The sequence below is a fragment of the Thunnus maccoyii genome, chromosome 3, assembly GCF_910596095.1.
Source record: "Thunnus maccoyii chromosome 3, fThuMac1.1, whole genome shotgun sequence".
Classification (NCBI taxonomy): Eukaryota; Metazoa; Chordata; class Actinopteri; order Scombriformes; family Scombridae; genus Thunnus; species Thunnus maccoyii.
In genome coordinates, this window is record NC_056535.1 from 13,770,584 (window position 1) to 13,792,995 (window position 22,412).

The 22,412-nt window shown below is 41.7% G+C and overlaps 1 protein-coding gene across 6 annotated transcripts in view; it reads right to left on the minus strand.

The window, feature by feature from the left end:
• The window catches only part of ppfia4 (PTPRF interacting protein alpha 4), a 59,609-nt gene extending 37,847 nt beyond the window's left edge, over positions 1-21,762 (minus strand). For 3 of the 6 annotated variants that reach the window (XM_042406862.1, XM_042406861.1, XM_042406858.1), the window contains exons 1-2: positions 21,315-21,761; positions 20,833-21,133 (exon numbers count right to left, since the gene is read on the minus strand). In XM_042406862.1, the coding sequence (XP_042262796.1) occupies positions 20,833-21,090 (258 nt within the window). In that variant the 5' untranslated portion in view covers positions 21,091-21,133; positions 21,315-21,761. Of the gene's footprint in view, positions 1-20,832; positions 21,134-21,314 lie in introns of those variants that run through there. The other 3 variants (XM_042406860.1, XM_042406859.1, XM_042406863.1) reach the window with 2 other exon arrangements.
• Positions 21,763-22,412: the final 650 nt, after the last annotated feature.

A 22,412-nucleotide genomic window follows, 5' to 3' on the forward strand; every position in this document is an offset into this window, starting at 1 on the left:
TGCACACTGCACACCTTCTCGTCCGGGTGTGATGGGTGGTCGTGAGCACTGGCTAGTTAGTTACAATTGATTTGGCTGTTAAATGCTCCCATCCGTCAATTGCTCTTCTATCTTTCCTAGCTACAGTACACTTTATCACTCATCGATTCTGCAGTGGGTTCCCTTCTCATCTACAAAATTATTGTCCAGCCAGTGATACTTATAAAACTGCTCATAGCCTTTGGGAGTGTCAGTGTGTGATGGTAGCAAGAGGAGAATGGGGAGCAGGAAAGAGAGAGACAAGGAGAAAGAGAAAGAAGCACGACTTTCTCTCACGCAGGTTCCTAAAATACTTTGCTTTTCTTTTCATCGCTCGGAAAACACACACGCACACATATACCAGCCCCATGTAGCCTAAAACGTCACTTTCTGCAGGGTCTGGTGTGTATTCAGATACACATATTAAAACCAACGGAAACTTGAGCTTGAAAGACTTAAAAGGAACAAGTGACAATGGTTCAAAGAGCTCAATTTATTTTTTGTGAGAGGTGTACAAAACTGACACCATACAAGCCCTCCTCCTCGTCCACACACATACACACACACGTTTCATTAATTAGCATGTTGTTTGATTTGGGATATAATGTAATGCTGAAATTATATTGTGTGTTAGAGACTGAAATGCTTGGTGGCTGTTTGTTCTGATTAGACCTCTGGACAACCGGAGGACACATAAGGCTCTGCCACAGGCTTAGGAGCATGAACACTCACACACATGCGCACACACTCCTACATTTACACACACGCACACACACACACACACACAGAGCAGCAGCAGCAGCACACAGCTCTTTAAAAATGATTTGCCTCTAATCTGGTCCGTACTATAGCCATGGTATGAAGCATTGCAGCCTTGTGTGTGTGCGTGTGTGTATGTATGTGTGTGTGTGTGTGTGTGAGTGCACGCACACATCCATCACAAGATCACAAGGCCCTGGATGATTTATTTATGAAATGTGATTTTTCTTTCTGGTGCTCTCCAGCCTTGTAACTCAAGCTCACACACTCATTCACACAGTCACTTGCTTGCACACGCACACACACACACTCACACACACACACACACACACACACACACACACACACACACACAGACACACGCGCGCATGCAAACACGCGCACACACACAAATACACACACACACACACACACAGTGGTCACTCTCAATCATACTTTGCTGTTACATTGATGTACAGTATTTGCTCTACGAAGAAATTATTTTGTTTATTTTGGGATATGAGGATTTAAATCCTGTGTGTGTAATATGCACGTTTGGTGGGAACGAGGTCATTCAGCACGTGTGTTTGCGCGTTGTGTGTGCGTGTGTCTGTGTGTGCGTGTATATGGTTAATGTAGCAGTCCCTTATTTTCCCACCGGTTTAATCCCTCACCCTCACCAGTCCCGCTCCTTATGACTCAAACAGTGGCAGCTCATTTTCACTGAGAATACAGGCGCTTTTAATGTCATTCTGTGTGTGTGTGCGTGTTCTCTAATATTTTCACACTAACAATAATCCTGAATAGCACCAGGGTTGTATTCAGTACACTCTTCAAGGCCAGTGGGTGAAAAAATGGAGGAGCTAGGAGGAAATATTTATGTGAGTGGGTGTGGCAGGGATTGCGTGAGTAACTTCTCTGCCACTTCTTTGCTCTTTGTGTGTGTGAAGTGAAACCAGTCACACTGAGTGACTGAGTGAGCTCATCTGTTCTGGGGGTCTATAAATATTGTAGATACCATGTGCCTGCAGTAGACCTTCTTAGCAAGCTACTGTATGATGTCATCTTGGCACACCTCTAACCAACACACACACACACAGCTGTGCTGCCAAGGCCCAATATCCATGGCAACGCTGGGGTGTGGTAGGTAGGGATGCAGCGCCCACGGCTGTTTAATAAATCCATGAGCTCCAACACTAACATCTTCAAACTTGTGTATTTCCTTCCTTTGTTTCTACATCCTTCATTTTTTACATTCCTGCACCTTTATTCTTCCTATCTATTCTTTCTGTCAGTCCTTCCTCCATTGTATTTCTTCCCATTTATCTGTTTCTTTTATCTCTCTTTTTAACCATCTTCACTTCCCATGTGGGATTTCTGTATGCTTTGTGAACCAAAATCCAGTCTTCTTCTCCATTACGTTCATTTGGACAATGGAAAGATAGATGATTTTAGGGCTTGGTGATATACTGTAACCTGAAATGCGTACAAAGATTAATTGTCACATTTACCATAGTAATGGTATACAAAACCTTATATATCTTTTTAAACACATCTGTGCACAAGGTTTTCCATTCCTCTGGTGGAACTCTTATGTGTACAGAAAAAAAACTTGGATTATGATTCTGAGTAACATTTATTTAGCATTCAGTAGTTAAGAATCCTTCAAGCCATTTGTTTGCTAAAAAAAAAAGGAAAATATGTAAAAAAAAACAACAAAAAAACAAAACTGTCTTCCTTACTCTTTTGTAGTCATTTCTTTTTTCTTTGCCAAGCACCCTTCCATCCTTTTATATGACATTATGTTTCAGGTGATGGAACAAATTGCTTGTGTCTTCACTATTTTCCACCTATTAACATTTGGTTTTGTTTGCTCTGTGTTGTGTTTACTGGAGCCAATGCCACCAACATGGCATATTTTTTTCTGTCCCAGCTCTTCCTAATCTGCACACACACCCTAAACTGCAATTTCTCCAGCATTTGAGTTCTCTATGTGAGTTAGACTGAACACTTATGGTTAATTACATTATTTTAAACTGTAAGGTGGAACAATGTTGACTCTTGGTCTGCAACTAACAATTATTTTCATTATCGTTTAATCTGCCGATTTTATTCTCAATTTCTCAGTTAATTGTTTGGTCTATTAAAGTCTCCCTCCTCTCAAAAATGTGTTTTGCCTTCTGCTACTTGACTTGGATGTTTGAACTTCACTATGCAGAATGATGTATGTGCGGAGTTTGACACTAGAAGACTGTTTTTACATTCATGTGGAGGCGGAAGGTTTCTGTCTGAAACAGGCCGTCTTAGTTCCTTTCTCTTTAAGGCCCCCCTCCTGATGAGCCCACTCTTTTCTGATTGGCCAGCTTTTCAAAGCTTTACTGAAAATGTCAACTTTTCAATACATCTGAACATGTTTGAACCAAAATCTCATCCAAAATATGAGAGCGGACAACGTAAGCAACACGTGTAAAAACCTTAGCAATAACCTTAGCAACCGAGGCTATGGAATGGACAGATGTTTATGGGCATACGCTACGACGCATGACGTCAGCTTGTCAGCAAGTACGAAAAGATGTCGCAACTGAAGCATTCAGAGCAGGTTGCTTTTGACTTGCAGGGAGCATTTCTACATGCATTAACCTCAAGTTTTGGAACTCTGACCATGTTTAGCATAGATATCCGACAGATATCATACCCATGTACAAATAACAGAAAATCACAAAAAGCATAATATGGCCCCTTTAAAGATGTTCAATTTACTATGATAGAAGACAGAAGAAAATCAGCAAATATACGCATTAGAGAAACAGGATCCAGTGAATGTTTGGCATTATTGTCTGAAGTATTAATTAGAATGATCATAATAGTTGCAAATCATTTTTCTGTTGATTGAATATTTAATTAACCCATGTGCAGGCACATGCTGATTGACAGTGACTGTGTGTAATATAAGGTTAGAAGTGATTTGTTGCTGTTCTTTCAGATTTATTAAAGGGGCTCTCTACAAATGGTCTGAAATAATTAATTCACCATACACATGGATGTCACTTATATTAGGTTAGTGGGAGATTCATAATGTCACTTTTGGCAAATTTTCAGTTTCTTGCTCATCCTTAGCTGATGGGACAAAGTAGACAGATGATGGAATATGCAGCACATACAGTACAGTATCTACACTATCTTCTTCCTTTTTGTTCTCTCCTGGTCAGTCACTACTTCCACCATCCTGCCCCCATGAACGGGGGATCCCTTCACACTGCCAGACCCACTAACACACTGAGCTGCTCGGCTTTGGCAGCCGATCAGAAGCAGCCATCGAGGTTGAAGCTTCACATGCCAAAGAATACGCATGCACACACACGCACACATGCACACACACACACACACACACACACACACACACACACACACACACACACACACACACACACACACACACACACACACACACACACACAATTAAGCAAAGTTAAAGCTTTCCTATGTGGCTACTTACACCTGGTATTAGTAAGAGCCATGACTGAAGGGATTATGCAGGACAGGTTGGCTTTATACATTAAAAATATTAATCACACTAATCACATTTGAGAAAACACACACACACACACACACACACACACACACACACGCATATGGAGTTGCTGACAGTTGGTGTCCCTCGGGACAGAAGGTGTCAGGAAGTCAGCATCATCCCCTCCCTCTCCCTCCCCCGTTTCCATGGAGACTAAATTTGCAGTGCTTTGAGAGGTGAGGAGGAAAGAGAAAACCCTGAGTCCGCACGTGGACATGCACACTCGCAAAGCATTTATGGAGTCCGACTGACCGACAAGCGGAGATGTTGAGTAAGTGAGAGGACAGACAGCAGGACTGCAGGATATTGATGAGTTTACAATACTGTATATTGTATATGTGGATGTCTGTGGGTGATTGTGGGACTTGCTGGCGCTGTGCCCTCAGGGTGAGGGGGAACACTGGAGGGACGGACATATATTCCGTTGGGTCAGCATTAAACAAGCTCCAACTGTGGTGTATTCCCACTGGGGTATTGTAGTGTGTAGTCTGCATGTTTGTGTGTGTGTGTATGTGTGTGTAAGTCTTAGTGTGTGATAACAGGGATGTACCGCAGGGATGAAATGTCATTTGTAGCGGGGAAGGAAAGGAGAAGTGATTTTGCCAAATGACAGGAATAAAAATAACCTGACAAAGATGACTAAGACTGAACAGATGTGCAGACCTGGCAAACACACACTTACACACATTTAGTTGATCTTGCAGTTATAATAAATGGCCATTATTTGACACTGAGAGCATTAACCTCAACTCTTAAAATATTTTTTCATCTTTCCATCTTTATTATTTGCAAATATATCATGTCTCAGGAGATAAATAGCATGCTTTTTTATGAATATAGTTCAGTTTCATGAATGAAAAAAAAAAAGAATAAACTCTTGCAGAGCTGTGGAAACATTCCCCAGGGCATGTCAGTTTAAATGCTCTAAATCAGCCAGACAGGATTTAAGCAGCTGTTTATGGAGGTTTGCCAATCAAGAGCAAGTGCAGTTGTGCTGCATTACATTAACTGTTAATCTGTAACTGGCTGTAAAGATGGATAGCTTGTTAAAACGGCAGGAATACTAAACCTAACCAACGGATCAGAATTTGGCAGTTTCTCTCTTAAATATCTTTAAACAAATTATGATATCAATATTTTAAAAATCATAAATGCAGTATGAAAGCGCTCGATTAAATGTTGTATCACTGTTATATGCCGCTCACTGTATTCTGTTATTTACCCTTATCCATACTCCTTGATATGTTGAGTTGTTTATGAGCATGCAGGTCTATTTGGCAACCATGGAAACAGTATATTATTACAGAAAAATGATGAAAGATGACAATATTTTTAAAGAGAGAGAAAGAAAAGAAGTCTCATTTACAATATAATGACTATTCTGTCCGTGTGTGTGTGTTTGTGTGTGTGTGTGTGTGTGTGTGTGTGTGTGTGTGTGTGTGTGTGTGTGGCACATGCTACAATGCACCCACCACCCTGGCAAACATCTACAACCAATCTGGACCAATTAAAGCACAAGAGTTCTGGGTGACTGTGTGTGTGTGTGTGTGTGTGTGTGCTCCCTCCAGGGTACCCACCCCCCATTACTGTCCTCACGAAAGATGGAAGAAAAGAGAAGAAGAACAGAAGAAGAACAGAAGAGAAGAGAAGACGTTTCCATTTGGTTGGTGACACTAGATGCTGACATGCCAGCAGTAGAAGAGAGGGATGGCTGAGAGAGGGCTGAGAGAACAAGACATGGAGAGAGGAAACAGGGGATCAGATAGGAGAAAAAAATGAACAGATCACAATGACAAAAGGATGTGACTGAAACTGGAGAGGCAGAGGATGGAGAGGAATATCGGAGGATGGCAGTCGGAAGTGGAGAGGGGGATGGGAGGAGAGATGGCACTGTCTGATGCAAGCTGCCGAGCTTCATATGACCTTTATGTAACTGAACTACAGGCACTTCCTCTCCGTCTCAGTCTTTCTCCTCCTCTCATTCACAATTGTCTTCCCTCAGTCTCTCATTTGCACGAGGACACATGCTTTTAGCCGCCTTCACTAAACTTGAACGGAGGAGACAAGTGCATGCCCACTCCCTCGACTTGCTACCACACCACTGTACACAATGGTTACAGTTAAAATGTTCATTTCATTTTTGTGAAATTCCAAACAGTGTCAGCTCATAGCTGTCACATCTAGAAAGCAGGAGTGAATAGCAAGAGCATAAATCTATTATTTTGCCAAGGTAACGCATCCAGTGCTCTCTGCCATTGTGAGATTGGCTTACTTATTTCTATATTCGAATGAAATTCTGGTGCTATATTTATCTCTGCAACACTCGGAGGGGATGGCCTGATGACTACATGGAATATCAAGCATCAAATCGAGATCTACTGATTTACTTATTTTTTAAAAAGATGGCTTTGACGTGTCATCAACAGGCACAATTTCCTTTCACAAATACTGCTTGTAAAAAGTGAACTCATAAATTGCTAAAATTAGTAACAGTAAGACAAGAACAGGTAGCCTATAACAGAACTGGAAAAATGTTTGTGGGATGTTTATAAAATGAGTTGTGAAGTAAGAGGATTTATTTTGGAGGTCCAGAGTTTAAGAAATACTTTTCTGCATAGACAATGTTAGGTGACTGGCGATCAGTTTTGGGTACAGTTACAATTTAAAAAGTTATTACATTACTAATTTCCAAACAGCAAAAGTAATTAGTTACACTAATCATTAGTTATTCATTAGTCAGTCCAGCTCTGTCTTTAGTGCCTTTGAAACATCTTTGGAGGGACATACTGACCATCAACAGCTAGTTTCAGCACTGATAAACTACATGCAGCTCTCCACAAGTCCTGTCCTCACAGTCAAGCTGCGGGATCACACACCTTCCAACTCTGAAACCTGAATGTAGGCTAACCAGTGGCTAACAGTAGCAAGCCAGCTAAGAAGACACAACATATAAATTCTACTACATTTGAGTTACCAGGACTTGCATTTTGCTGGAGCCTCCCCACAACTCCAGTCCCTGCGAACACAGGCAGACATTGAACACAGACAGACCAAACTGTTATCAAACCTCCATCAAACTCGCAGTAAGACTGCAATCCCCAAATTAATAAAGGGACCCATCACCCTTTGGGTGAGAAACACCCAATCACAGGGCTTTAGATTATGTTGCATGAATTTCTAATAGTAAGCAGAGCTACTCTTAGTAGAAATGTAATAAAACATTCATGAGTTTAAATAAGTTCACTTTCAGAGTCTGGGTCAATTTTGGATGAATTTAACAGCTATTTTATTTTTGTAATCAGCATTTTGTATTCACTACGGCTGTGGTTTCTTCTCTAAAAAAAACTGTGGCTAAGGCTCATGGGTATTGTAGTATGTATTCAGAGCCATCCCACTACACCAAACTGACAGAAAAAAAGCAAGACTTCTCAGGCTGATAGCTGAAAATGTTTACGCTGATGTCCAAAACTGACACAACTCTACTAGAAATCTGTATCACTATCATTAGATAACTGACACCTGTAGCAGACAACACACTTGTATATTTGTCTTGCATTGCACTGAGTTAGTGAATGAAATCAACACCAGGATATGTTGGCTGAATCCAGAAGTCTCCACTGTAACTGAAACATTTCATTGTTTCATTGAACGCATTGCTACTTCACGGGGCGGTTAAAAAATACTAGATCTTTGATGTAAAACTCTACAACACTCAACAATCATGTGCAGCAAATGTTATCTCACAACACAGAAAAGATGTCACTACTCTGAGTAAGTCTGTTTGTCTTACAGAAACTACTGACAAATCTTTGTCCACTGTTAAAAGGCATCTAGAAACTAGGAAAACCTGAACAAAAAACATATTGTAGCAGTGACAATATGGTCCCAATTAAAAACAAGCAGACAGAGATATCATCAATTGTAGGTAAATCAGAATGTTGTCTACTGCAGGTGCCTAATTACAGTTATCCAGATCTAGGCCATTTCCAATCGCACATACCGTAAACCATTACCAATTAAGTAAATAGCCAAAATCATCTCAGTGCGTTAACATTCTTTTTTATATTCACTACTTTTAGGATATTTACAATGAGCGCATTGCTTCAGATTTAAACCAAAATGCTACACTTCAAGGTGTTTGAAACATCTGCAAGGCGTCTGTCTGATGTCACTGGCACTGAGTGTATGTTTGTGCATTTTAAGTCTCATTGTGAGTATGAGAAAGAGAGACAGAGTGAGTGAGAGTTAGCATGAGTAAATGAAAGGGCTATTGGAGTGTGGAATTGAGGGCAAGAAGAGACAGCGCGGGGCATACGGCGACGGGGAGAGAGGAAGGCAGCTAAGTGTGAATGATGTTCCTCTTGCACTGGGGCAGACCACGTCAAGGCCCCCATTATTCTAATGGGGCACCACAATGTTTACTGACCTTCATCATCGACAGACAGAGCTGGCCATTGAGATAATGGTGTGTGTATCGGTTATTCGTACAATTACAATATGTGGCGGAGCAGTCAAGCTATTGGCGTTGTAATTAAATGCACTACATGGACTTTACAATGCAATCAAAAAACAAATGTCTCCTTGGTACCACTGAAACAGTACACACACACACACACACACACACGCATATGTGAGCATACCCTCATATAAACATAATGTAATGTTCTCAGGCTACTATGGAGATGTGGAAACTCACCGGACCTTTTAGTTTAATGAGCTGATTTAGGTCATTTCAGTGCACACATGCAATTGCTGAAGGACATATACACACACAAACACTTCCTCTTGATATGGTATATGTTAATAAACCCTGTTAATAAAACAACACTTAAAGATTCATCCAGCTTTGCTTCATCAATCTAAAACCATGAAACTAAAATCCATCACAGGCTGCATCCAAAAATACATTTTTTTAAAAAGAATGAGTTTTGTGCCCCAATTTATCATCCCAGCAGCTGCGCTCCCACCTCATGCAGTCAGAGCAAAGCTATAAGTACAGTGAGCTAACTGAGAGATATGAAGCATTATCTGACAGAGCGATAGCTAACTAATAGACCTCTCAGCATACACTCTTAAAGCCATCGCCGCTGATAAGACAGTGAGCAAGGGAGCGGGAGAGAGGGAGAGACACTGAGACAGAAAAAGAGAAAAGGGAAGGGAAGAAAGCAAGACTTTGATGAGAGAGAACAGATTGGCATGTTGGTAATGTTCATATGGATATTGGATCTTCACTGACTCAACTAATGTGTATTCATAGAGCTATTTTAAACAGGTTTCTGTTCTTTATGACAAACGCGGAGACACAAACAGTAATTAAAACAAAGATGGCAAAAAGAAGCAACTCAAGGAGCAGAAACTCAAAGAAACAGGGAAAGAGCTTGTTTATGTGTGTGTGTATAAAACTGTGCACACATATTCGTGTGTCTGAACCATCCCACGTGTCTGTGAATGGAGCTGGAAGTAAATGAACAGACTGCAGCTGAGAACTGAGGCATGTTGTAGGTGGTGCTGAATAAACCAGTCTTGATTTAATACTGAGACATGAAGATCTAAGAGCTTTCTGTACGATGTACGTGCACTAAAAATATCTTGTTTGTTTCTCCAGTATGTACTCAGTGAATTTGTGCTGTTTAAATCAGCCAAGAGAAAAGTCTATATTCAGCGCTGTAAAGTTGGTGTATGTCATCATGTATTTATCACAGACTATCCTCAGAACACAGTGTCTTTTGGTGTCTGGCCAGCCATGATAGCGCTCTGAGCTGGCTAACATCTCATTCACATCAGCACATACATCTTTCTCAGAGACACATCCAAGTATGAGTGCACTGTGTGCCTGTCTGTGATGTATCAGCCAAGTTGGATACTTACAATACCGGGAAGTGCTCACTCAGTGTGGGCAATTCATCACTGGGACCATTTTATTACATAAGATTTCAACACCTGCATCTGTCTAGAGGAGTAACTAATTGAGCACTTTAGGAGGGTATGATCATACTTTATGTTTTACAACCTGGTTCTTAGTTTCAAAGTCTGCCACATGTTTCATACATTACAATAACATTATCTACACATTATTCATCTGCTTTCAGGATATTTGAAGTTGATTCGACAGAAGATGACGAAGACAAAAAAAGACAATCAACTAATTTAAACCAGAAGTGATTTGGAAGTGAAAATAAAAGTGAACTTAAAAATAATTACCCAAACTCCATTGAATTGCAGGGCTACTTCCTGGTTTGCCAACAGAGGTTTGTTGACCCTTGGTTCAGATAATCAGGTTGAAGCTGCACTAATCAATATTTTCACATCAATAATGGATAAAATGACTATGTGTAATGTAAAAGGAGTTGTTCATGGTGACAAACTCACAGATAAATATCACCCGACTCTGCAGTTCCCATCAGCTCTAGGGAACGTTTTAGCATCTTTTAGTACATCGTTTTAGTTTTGGTTGAGTCTCACAACTCTCACCAACCTCGTTTCCCACTGAACTCCATCTGCCCAGAACCAAAAGGCAGACAAAGTTATCTGGCATTAAAACAAAACAGTGCAAGGGGCAGTAGTGGTAGGGGCATACAATACAATCCAGAAAGGCCAGTTTTAGTGACAGATCAGAGTTTATGGTCTTATAAAAAGCCAAACACTGCACAGTGGTTTCTTATGCCCTGAGACAGGATTTTACAACTCTGGAAAGTTAACTGTAAGAATACTGCTTTTATGTTACAAAGTAATCTACTGCCTGAATTTTCATGTTGACAGAGAGGTGGCTGTGTTTTTAAGTCTTCCAAAATACCGACTTTTTTTTCACTAGCTGGTGGAAATGTAGAGCATAAGCAACTAAAGGGAAGATATTTCCCTCAGGAGCTGGTGAAGACCAAAAAAAGAGCTAAAATGAGAGTATTAGAATTGGTTGGGTAGCAGGAACACCACTCAAAATTAATGCAAAAGTTTTTCTGTGTCTGTGCTTCATGTGTAAACAGGCAACTTTTTTATAATACGTAAGTCGTATCAACTTTGATGTTGTCAGCTGTGAGGATATGTTAATGCTGTGTTTATAGCTTGTTGCACTGACCCCTCCCAAAAAAACAATTTATACTGCTTTAAATAGGCTTGGTGAAACTCGATTAATCCGCTCATGTTTCAATGCCCCATACAGTGAGATATAAAGCTGTGTCAGTCAGTGTCACTGCAAAAAAGACTGCAACAGCAGATTTCTATGATGTTACTTCCAACTTAGGCTATTTTTGTTTTATTAATTTGGGTAGTAGTCTAAGATTCATTACATTATTTGTATTCTAAACATATTGTTTACCACGCTACACCTGAACAAAAGCTTTCATATTATTCACATTTTTGCTGTTTCTCTTTCTCAAAAAAATGTCACCAACACATTATGCACATTTATCATTCATATTCACAGCACAAATGATTAAACAAATGTAGATAAAGGTATGATGTGTTCTGTAGCCTAGACACATAATGCGCATACACACACGGAGAAATACATGCTTCACGTAAGCCATTAGCTAAATAGCAATATTTGTCCTACTACCATTGTGTCCTTCTCCCAAATCCTATATTTCACTTGCACAGCCGCACTCTCTCAGATCTGTGTGTGTGTGTGTGTGTGTGTGTGTGTGTGTGTGTGTGCACATGCGGGTGTTATTGTCAGTCAGCAGTGGGTGGTGTGTGCTATGTTGTGAGACACTGACAAGCTGTATTTCATGGAGCAGATGAAGCATTTTGAAGTTCTTTAAATCCCTTTAAGGGTCCAGCCAGGGACTTAGCTTCTGATGCCGCTGCCTCTACTACCGCTGCTGCTTAAGTCTCTTGCTGGGGAAACTGGGGTCCATATAGAAGATGCCCCCCCCCCCACCCACCACCACCACTATACTTTATGTGTGTGTGTGTGTATGTATATGTGAGTATGTGTTTTTGGAGAGAGGGTCTGTGTGCATGTGTTGTCTTGTTTTTTCTACTGTCTTTGCACATGTGGGTGCTTACAGTACAATTTGTAGTGTATACCCTTGAAGTTCATAACCTTGGACTTTGAGACACACACACACAAACACTGCCTCCCCCACCTTAACACCCCAACAGTCCAACATTCACACCCCCTCCCACCCATCGATGCCTTATCTTCTATTCTGAGGGCATCGCAGGAGGGAAAGCGAACTGACAGAGTTCCAATAGTGTAGTTGTTAGACATGGCAGGGCCGCTGTGGGCTTAACTGCTGGCTGGAAAACTTCGTCTCACATCCCCCCTGCTCCTCCTCCTCCTCCTCCTCTTTCTCATTCTGTCCATTTCTGCCTCCCTCCTTCATTACTCTCGCCTTCCCCTCTGGTGGTCCTGCAACTTCAATCACTCTGCTCTTATTACCAGGGAGAGGGAACGGGCACACACACTCCAAGTGACTGTTCATTCTCCCCATTACCAGAGCATGTCCCTCGCTGCTGGGGACCGTCAGGTACACTTGATCCTGTTTTTGTTTTTTTTCTGACATACTCTCTTGCTGTCTCTCTTCGCTAAATCCTGCTCTGTCTATATATCTGTCTCTCTTTCCCAATCTTCCTCTTCCTTCCCTCACTCTGCTTCTCTCTCCTAGGCAGCCAGGGGGACAAATTGGCGCCCGGCTGAGCTAAATGTGCCTGGTGCTGAGAGCCAGATGGTACTGGCAGAGGGATGGAGGGAGCGAAGGATGGATGCTACTGAGAGATGGAGCGCTGAAGCTGTGGTGTGGCAGGGCAGCGTGGGGGTGCTAGCTTTGCACACTAATAATCTATTAGTGCTCAGGGGCCCGAAAGCTGTGCACAAGCCCTTGCCAGGGGCCAGTCTGACCCGGTTCAGAGCTTTGGGGTGGGCTTCAATCAAGACTGGACTGTGAACTGCTAAGGAGTGGAGAATAAGATACATTATGTAAAGCTGTCAAGATGCAGCAGGAGAGAGAAAAGAGAAAAAGGAAAAGACAGACAGAGAGAGGTGTGATGTCAGTCAGCTGCTGGGAGGTAGATTGTTAATTAGACTCACTTCTCACTTCTTCTGGGGTCATTTGAATGTGGTCTTTCTTGTGAAATTATGGATCAGTCCACAGTTACAAAGAAGAAACTAGACGGTTAGGCAAAGGCATGACTTCATAAAACAATCTTGGTTTATTGCAACTTAGATCTTATTTTTGTAGTTTTGACCATAATTTCTATCAGTAATAATAACATTGCACACACCAAGTTAATTGTCCATCATAAACATATTGTATATCACAATTTGCAGACCAACTTTCTGGTTCAACTTGGACCTTCCATACTTGCTGTAGTTGTTTGCACTCAGTTTTCCTGTGTAATGACGGATTATTACCAACATTTAAGTTGCGTTCACTTAACGGCTTAGTGGCTTAAAAAATCTGGTTTAACTGTTAGATTGTTTACAGCCTGTCTGATCCTCTGACTGATTGTGTCACCGCATTCTAAGATCTCACAAATTGACGAGTACAATGTTGTCATAATCAATAGAAATGTAACTAATTTTTCTTTAAAAACTGCAAAATTTAGGTTTAAAACTTGAGATGGTTAAGTTTAAGTTGAAAATTGTTGTAGATGTTTAGTTACATGAAGGTTGAAGAGTGAAAATGCGGACAGTACCTCCATCTCGGTGGAGTCCTTAAGGATGTTTTCCTCTCTCTCTCTTTTTATGTCTCACGTCCTCTCTTTCTCTTCCTCTCTCTTACGGGGTTTCTTGGTGACATTCAGCTGCTCACTTTATGCTCCACTTTCCTCCACATCAACCCAAATTCCAGTATTTGGTGCTTACATAACATGTAGCACAAGAATTGGGCTCCAGTGGCAGACCAATGAGATGTGGTAATTTTTCAACTGGCTTCGCCCACCCTCCTCGATATTCTCCTATCATGGTGCACAAAGCTGCCTCAGCCACCCATGCATAAACAACACTAGCCGTGGGCATTCTCCCTCACCCACATATAAACATACAGACTCGGGACGACATGTAGACAGCCCATGCTGACATTTAAGAAAACACAGGCAGTGAGCGTGTGTGTGTGTGATTGTTTGTTTGTGGGTGGATACAGATGTGAGTAAGAGTGTTTGTGCCTTGCTGAATGTGTGTGTCATGATAAGCTGGGGCCACCATCAACCACAGAGCTGGGGGACCTTGGAGCACTTCTTCCTTTCTCTGCAGTGCAAGGTATATTAGCTTTGACATTCATTCCCTCTCACACTGTACCTGCAAGCAAAACACACCTCTAGTACAGTAACCATGATGGCTGAGTACCAAGCCTGCAAGGCTAACTTCTGTTGGCTTTGGTTCAAGTAGTGTGAAATACCCTGCTCACTATTAGGCAACCCAATATTTACCATAAATAGGAATTTTAAGTTTTTTATTTAATCTTTATTTAATCAGGCAGTCTCATTGAGATTAAGATCTCTTTTCTAAGAGAGATCTGAGAACAAGAAACATTCATGAGACAAGAACACAATCAACACAACAGAAACAACACAACTACACAATAAATAAGGAATTAATGAAAACAGTTACAAGAATCATAAAAACATCAGATAATAAAGCTTTAAATCTCCAAGATGATTGTAAGACTCAAGTTTGAGGGCAGTTTGCAGTTCATTCCATTTAAAAGATGCATAGTACCGGAAACCAGTTCTGCCAACATTAGTGAGTCCATGAGGGATATCTAAGGTTAAGTAGTTGCTGGATCGTGTACTGCAGTTACTAAGAGAAGGGCTGTGAGGTAGTTTCAACAGTAGATGCGAATGGGGGTATTAAGTTCATTATTTTTTGCAATACTGGGGTTGATTAAGATTTATGATAAGTTTCTCTGTACTTTATTAGACGTACATTGATACATCTAAACCCTGGGAACACAACGTTTTGGGCTAATAGCAATCTTCATGAAGTAAATGAACTGTATTCTTCAGGTTCAGGTTGTTGAGTTTATTTATCATTATTTCAATAACTTTCTGCCTTCTGGTTTTAATGATGATTTCAGTATATCTAGCACCATCCACAACTATGAAACCAGGAACAGTCATCAGCTTCAGCCTGCATTTTCAAGAACTTCAAATGCCCAATTTAGAATTTCTTATAGGGGTCCTATGATCTGAAACTAAATTCACTGTAAGTTTATCCCCAGACATTAAAAAAAGTTTAAAAAATCCTCATTGTTAACTTTTAGTACCTTTCTATTTTGAACAATTTGTAGATTCTGGTTTGCACAGATGTGCGCATGAATGTTTATTGTGGATATTTTGTTCCTGAAATATGATGATGTGATGATGAAGTTTGATGCTCTTCTACATGATAAGCCTTTTGGCTTTTTGGCTCCGCCTGCATATCTCTTGTGATTGTATGAATATTTCCTTGTGTTTTAAACCTCTTATAATTTTTTGTATGATTTTTATATTTTATCTTCTTTTTGCTATATTGTGCAAACAAACAAACAAACAAACAAACAATACTACTAACACTTTTTCCAGTTAGTGTTTCACTGCCCTGACCAACGCAGTATTGATGTTTGGGTGAGCTCTCTTGCACCTGTAACCACAACCAACAGTGATGTCACAGTGTACTCACACACCCTGGAGTACACTTCTACATCATGGCAGCAATGTGAGAAGTTAAAGTGTAGATCAGCAAACAGATGATTTCCAGCTGCTGTTAAGTTGCTCTGTAATGTTGCTCTGCAAATACAAGCAGCCATATGAGAACTTTGCCTAAATAAAGTACAGTCTAAATCAGAATCAGATTTATTGCCAAGTAAGTTTGCACATTAAGGATCTTAGTATCGTGGTGCATAACAATCAAAAATAGAAGGTAAGAGGAAAAAACAAAATGATCTGATCAGAGAAAAAAGGTAAAGAATAGTATGAATTTTTGATGTCAGTGTTCGTTACTTGACAGAAACTAAGTGCAATGAGTACTCGGTTATGTCTAGCCCCAGTTACAAGAATATGGTTTCAGGGAAATACTGCATAAGTCCCTGATTTTGTGATAGTATTGCTGACTATCATACAGACACAGGGTGCTTTGAAGTGCTTTGAAGAGTGAGCAATGTGTCACCTTCCCTCCCATATTAGACTGCGTTGTGCTGTGGGCTGAGGTCAGCTGAAGGAGTAGGAGGGGGCGAGAACTGTCTGAAGGACCAGTTAATAGACTGCTGGGTTATTGATGGGTTAGATAAACAGAGAGAATGTGAAAGAAAGACAGAAAGGGAGAGAGAAATAGCCAGAGTTTACAGATAATAAAAGAGAGACAAACTCGATGGAGATGAAGAATATAAAAGCAGGGAAACAAACAAGTTTCTCATTAGGTTTTTAGGAGAGGACACACTAAACTGGAAACACTGATACCTGAGACAGGAAGAAGGATGGAGCTAGTGCATATAAACACAGAGGCACATGCTTCTTCATACACACATGAATGTGTATGAGCTGTGTGTGTGTGAAAAGTATGACTAAGTGTCTGTATGAAAGGTCAAAGGACAGGTCAGTGGTATGTGTGAGATCGAGTAAACAACATGCAAAATGTTGTGTGAATTTGTGTGTGTGTCTGTGTGTGTGGGTGTGTTTCCATGGGGACAGGGGTGTTAGAATTCAGAACAAGGGGCAGTTGTTGTTTTGGAAGGGCAGTGATGTGTGTATTTGTGTGTCTTTCTCTCTGTGTGTATTTGTATGCTGGCAAAAATAGCCAGTGTTGTGTCTGACTGGAACAGGTGTCCAAACATCACAACACTCACTCACTCACTCACTCACACACACACACACACACACACACACACACACACACACTCAAAGTCACAGCCCACCATAAAGGCACACACCTTTTTGAAAAATGGAAGCTACTGATAAAACGTAATCTCACAGAGGATAACAGTTTCTTTGAGTGGAGGTCTCTGAATGGAGCAATGGAAGCTGTTGATGAACTTTGCATTTCAATTTAGGAGCTAGTGCCGAGAGGCGGTTAGCCTAGCTTAGAATCTTTTTTCTTTAACCTGTACCGCAACAGACACATTAAAATTAAACTACCAAACTGTTGTTTAAGAAATAGTTGCTGTTTTAACATTTCTTTTTGTGGAGAGATTAAACAAAGAAGATGTAATGTGTTCATCTGTGAGCTTTAGAGGTTTTGGTAGGTGTATTTTTCAACTTTCTGAGAGCCAGGCTAGCTGTTTCCCACTGCTTCTAGTCTTTAAGCTAAGCGAAGCTAACCACTGGATATACTGTAGCTTTACTTACAAACAGACCAGAGTGGCATTCATCTTCTCATTTAACTCTAAGCAAGGAAGCCAATAAGCTTATTTCCCAAAATATTTAACTATTCATTTAATTTTTACCATATTTTATAAAATGTGTCTCTTGTGAATCCCCTAACTTAATGGAAGCACAACACTTAACACTTAAGCCCTTTAACAATAGTACCTTTCAAAGTCATTGCACAGCACTTACTAAAAGAATATAGTAATAATATAGAAATATATGGAAATATGGTGTGAACATGCAGTGTTCGCCCACTGTCTCCTTTTTCTCTCTCTCTGAGTTTAACATACACATATGCAGACCCGCCTTACAACACATTTCATTTGACAGTGTCAGAACAGTTTTTTCACGCAGAGAAGGAGGAGGCACTGTGTGTGTGTGTGTGTGTGTGTGTGTGTGTGTGTGCTTGTATATAAGCATGAGGGTCTCTGAGTGTGTTTAAAACCTAATTTGTCTATGGGCAAACCCATCTCTGAGGGCTGTATTAGAAGCATTATGCTCTGTAATGGGCTGACATGTTAATCTGAAACTCTATTCTCTGTTGCTAATGAACATATCCATCCTAGTCTGTGTACAGTATGTGTGTATGTGCGTGTGTGTATGTGTGGCAAAATGGCAATGTCGTCCCATTTTTATGACGCTGCTGAGGCAAACATAAATTTGAGCACTGATGCCAAGGTGATGCGGTTTATGTTTTTTTTAACAATGACGACGCTGAGGAGTATTGAATTTTGAATCACTCACACAATTTGTTTGTACATGTATGTATGTGTGTGTGTGTGTGTGTGTGTGTGTGTGTGTGTGTGTGTGTGTGTGTGTGTGTATGGAGGAAAGAAAGATCTGACAGTTCTGGGTCAGACAAGTCCCATAGAGTCAGGAAAATTACAGAAGACATAACAAAACACACACATGCACACACATAGTATAGGTGAAGATGACAAATGTTTGTGTGGAGGAAAGAGCGAGTGAGTGAGTTATTTGAGGGAAAAGAGGCTGTCCTGCTGTGCCAACACTCATGCATCAGCTACACCTTAAAAACAGTGTGAGAACTGAACACATGCAGAAAAAAATACAGCACAAATGTAGACACTGCTGACTGGAGGGCTATACAGCAAAGGTGGTCAGAGCAAACAGGAAGCTGTGATATGGTATTGTAGTCCAGGGCATAAAAACACAGACTTTGATCATGTTGAGTCACAAATCGGCCTAATTACCACTGACACATATAGGATAGTGGGGTCAGCAGCAGCATTGCCTACCACCACATGGCTCTAATATATTCATCACACCCAAAGTTGAGACATCACATACAATATGTTCTTTTTTCCACGCTTCCTCCTCATCATTACAGGATGCACTCCATTATTTTCAATGCAACGGGGCCAGACTATCTTCATTCGTCAGTTGAGTGGAGCAAAACTGAGTAGAAATCAATTCCAACTGAGATTTTTTCATTTCTCAGTATTGCTTCACCCACTCCGTTGCATCATCTCTCTCTGCTCTGTGGCTGGTGTGGAAATGACCACTGCTGTGTTTGCCCTGTGTGTGCACGACTGTGTGTGTGTGGTGTTTTGAGAGTGAGGGAGTGTGAGAGGCAGCTTATGCATGTGCACGCCAGTCATAATGTCTGCATAATGTCCCTGAGGTCTATGACTGTATAACTAATACTTGTATTATTGCAAGAATAAAACATTACGCTGAACCAAGCAGGATTAGAAAACAAGCATGACAGCCTCTTCCCACTCTCTCCTCTCTCTCCCTGACACACACACACACACACACACACACACACACACACACACATACACAGACACACACAGACATGAATGCATGTGTGGAAGCAAGCAGCCCAGGGCCATGTACACTAGCAAGCAGCCATGTTTCTTTCACAAGAGGCTGCAGTGGGGCTGTCATCGTCAGCATGGTTCTCTCTCTCGCTCTCTCTCACACACATACACACTGTACACTGCTGTGACATCATGCCACGCATTTAGACCAGAGGGTCAGAGGGTAACACAGCTTTATGCGCTGAGGCTTCATTGTCGTCATGCTCGGTGACTGCAACAGCCCTTATTCAGCTCTCTCTCTCTCAAATGCACACACTCACAGGCTATCGTCAAAGATATCCCAGTTCACCATCAGCTCCTGTCTCTCACATTACCACTGAATGGCACAGACAGGCAGTCAGGTCACCGCATACAGAGGTGAGACCGTTTCAATCCAGATAATGATAGGGGGGGCCTTGCCTTCTTCTCTAGCCAGAAGGGCTCTCAACATCTGGCGTAAAGTGAGTAAAAACTCCTCGATCCACCTTTCAACCTGCTATGTTACTTTTCTACCTACTAGACATTCAGATCCTCCTTTCTGGCGCACTGCCACTTATAAGCCTTTGAAGTATGTATATCCCCATCATCTTCACAGTTTTTTCTCATGGTGATATCCTGGGACGTGTGTTAGAGGGGTTCCCCAGCAGAGACGTATACCTAGTAAATCTGAGCCTAAAGAAAACATGCACTAGCCCCTTCTTTGTAAATGAAACAATCCCATTCAACTTTTTCAGGACTAGCTCTTGAGATTTCTGTCTTTCACCCTACTGGTCCTATTACCAAGTAAAATAAATAATAGTTATTAATAATTAATAGTTTAATTTGCTCAAAATCAGTCAATATATGAGTACCATCATGGACAGTCCAATCTGCTTGGTTGCCCCCGGGGCAAAGACAAGGTGCTGGACCCCAGTTACTCTCTGTTTTTGAATGCTAGAACATTACCTGGCCACCATTTTGCAGATTTGTGTGGAAAACTGTTTACAAAGCTGAAATAATAAAGGTTTAAAGTTATATTTTGACACAGGGTCCTTCTCATGACTGGGCCTCAAGATTAGGTAGCAAAAAAGGACCCACCTTAATGCCCTTATGTTATTTATTGTGTTTTATTGGTACATATTCCCAATCAAATCATTCAAACCAATTGACACCAAGTAAGCCTGGAGCTTTCAGGGACCCTGAAGGTCCGGGGCCAGTAGTTGCCCTCTCTGCATGTTGGTAATCCACCCTTGAAGTTTCACAATCACCATCAGGCTATCTCCTCACATACGCTTACACTATGCAGTCCAATTCAATAGGCTACCACATTGTACCAAACGATGCTGTTCCCTGGAACAAAATTTTATCCATCTGGCCCCGACCCTCCCCCCTCCCCTCCACAGACCGGCTGCTCCTCACCTGAGGCAGCGCGGCGTTGATCTGCCGCTGGAGCACGTCCCTCTCATGCAGCGCCCCCTGCAGCTTGGTCTGAGAATGGATGAGGGTCTCCTGAGTCTCCCTGAGGGACTCCAGCAGCTTGTCCCTCTCGTCCAGCATGTTGACCATCAGCTGCTCGAAGTTGGCCTCCTGGTCCGAACCGTTCGGGACGCCGCCGGTACCTCTCGGAGGACCAGCCGAGTCTCCCTCGTTGATAGTCGGCATCACCTCGCACATCATCTTTCCTGCTCTGTGGTCTGGGCAACGCTATAGGACAGTGTCGCTGTCGGTATGAAGAAGGGAAATATGTGGGTTACAAGCCTGATAAACAGACTTATAATAACTGATAAGAGGGCCTATTAACGCCCAGTAGCAACGGAGAGCCTGTGCAATCGTAGGTAGCGCCTTATTCCCATTGCATTAAATCCCCCGTGAATCAAATCTTAAGCTTTACATCGCCTTACCTAATCAGACTGATTGAAATGATGAGATGATGGTTGACCTTTCATCCTTATTAACTGGCGTTTTTTCACCCCGTGAGCAGATCCGCCCTGCCCGGCGCGCCATGCACTCACATGTAGAAATCCCGGCGTGATATGATTGACAGCTCAGAGATAGACGGGGACGTTTGGAGGGGTGGTGCCCGCGAGCGCGACGGAGATCATAGCACCTTGGCAGCAGGAGAATAAAAAAACACGAAACATATCCGAGAGGAGACGTTTAATCTAGAGCGAGTCTTGTTTTATCTGCATCCACCTTCTCCGCTTCCATCTCACCACACCGCCACCGAACCGACGCTCACTCCTCCTCCCACACACACACGCACACACACACGCAGCCGGCCGCTGTGACACACACACAAACACACACACACACACACACACACACTGGGGAATCTGCAGTTGTCACTACCAGGCTTTAGCTCTGGAAATAAAGGACCAACTCCCAGCGTTCAGCCTATAAGCGTTTTGCACTTTATGCGCATGCAAACAGAGGACTGAAATTAGCTGGCCGGGTCATTCATGTCATCTAGCACAATCAAAACTCTACACGTATGTCATGTTACAACAGCTAACACAGACTCGACCCTTAATTGGTGAAATGTAGCTAATTAACTTTTCACATCAGCACCACTGAGCACGTTCTTGACCTGGCAGCTCCTGAGACAAGATGCGCGCTCCAGTGGTGTCGATCTTATCCAAACCAGTGGCAAGTGGCAGATTGTGGGCTACACATGGATGTCCAGCACACCCTACAGGATCTGTAATGAAAACCAGATGATACGTATTTGTAATATTAGAAATAAAAGGCTGCGAAACAGGCGTCTCCTTGTACAGTATGGTGACATTTTTGGCAACGCAATGCTCTAAATGACTAACTGTGACTTTGATAGGCTAATTGTATGGTAGCCATCCATCCATCCATCCATCCAAAACAGAGGCACTGAAGTATAACAACCACACCATGTTCCAGTGATCAAGAGCAGTATACTGACTCTACATTTTTGTTGTACTCTTGCTCTTATCATCAAATAATGTGCTACAGCAGTGAGAAATAACTTC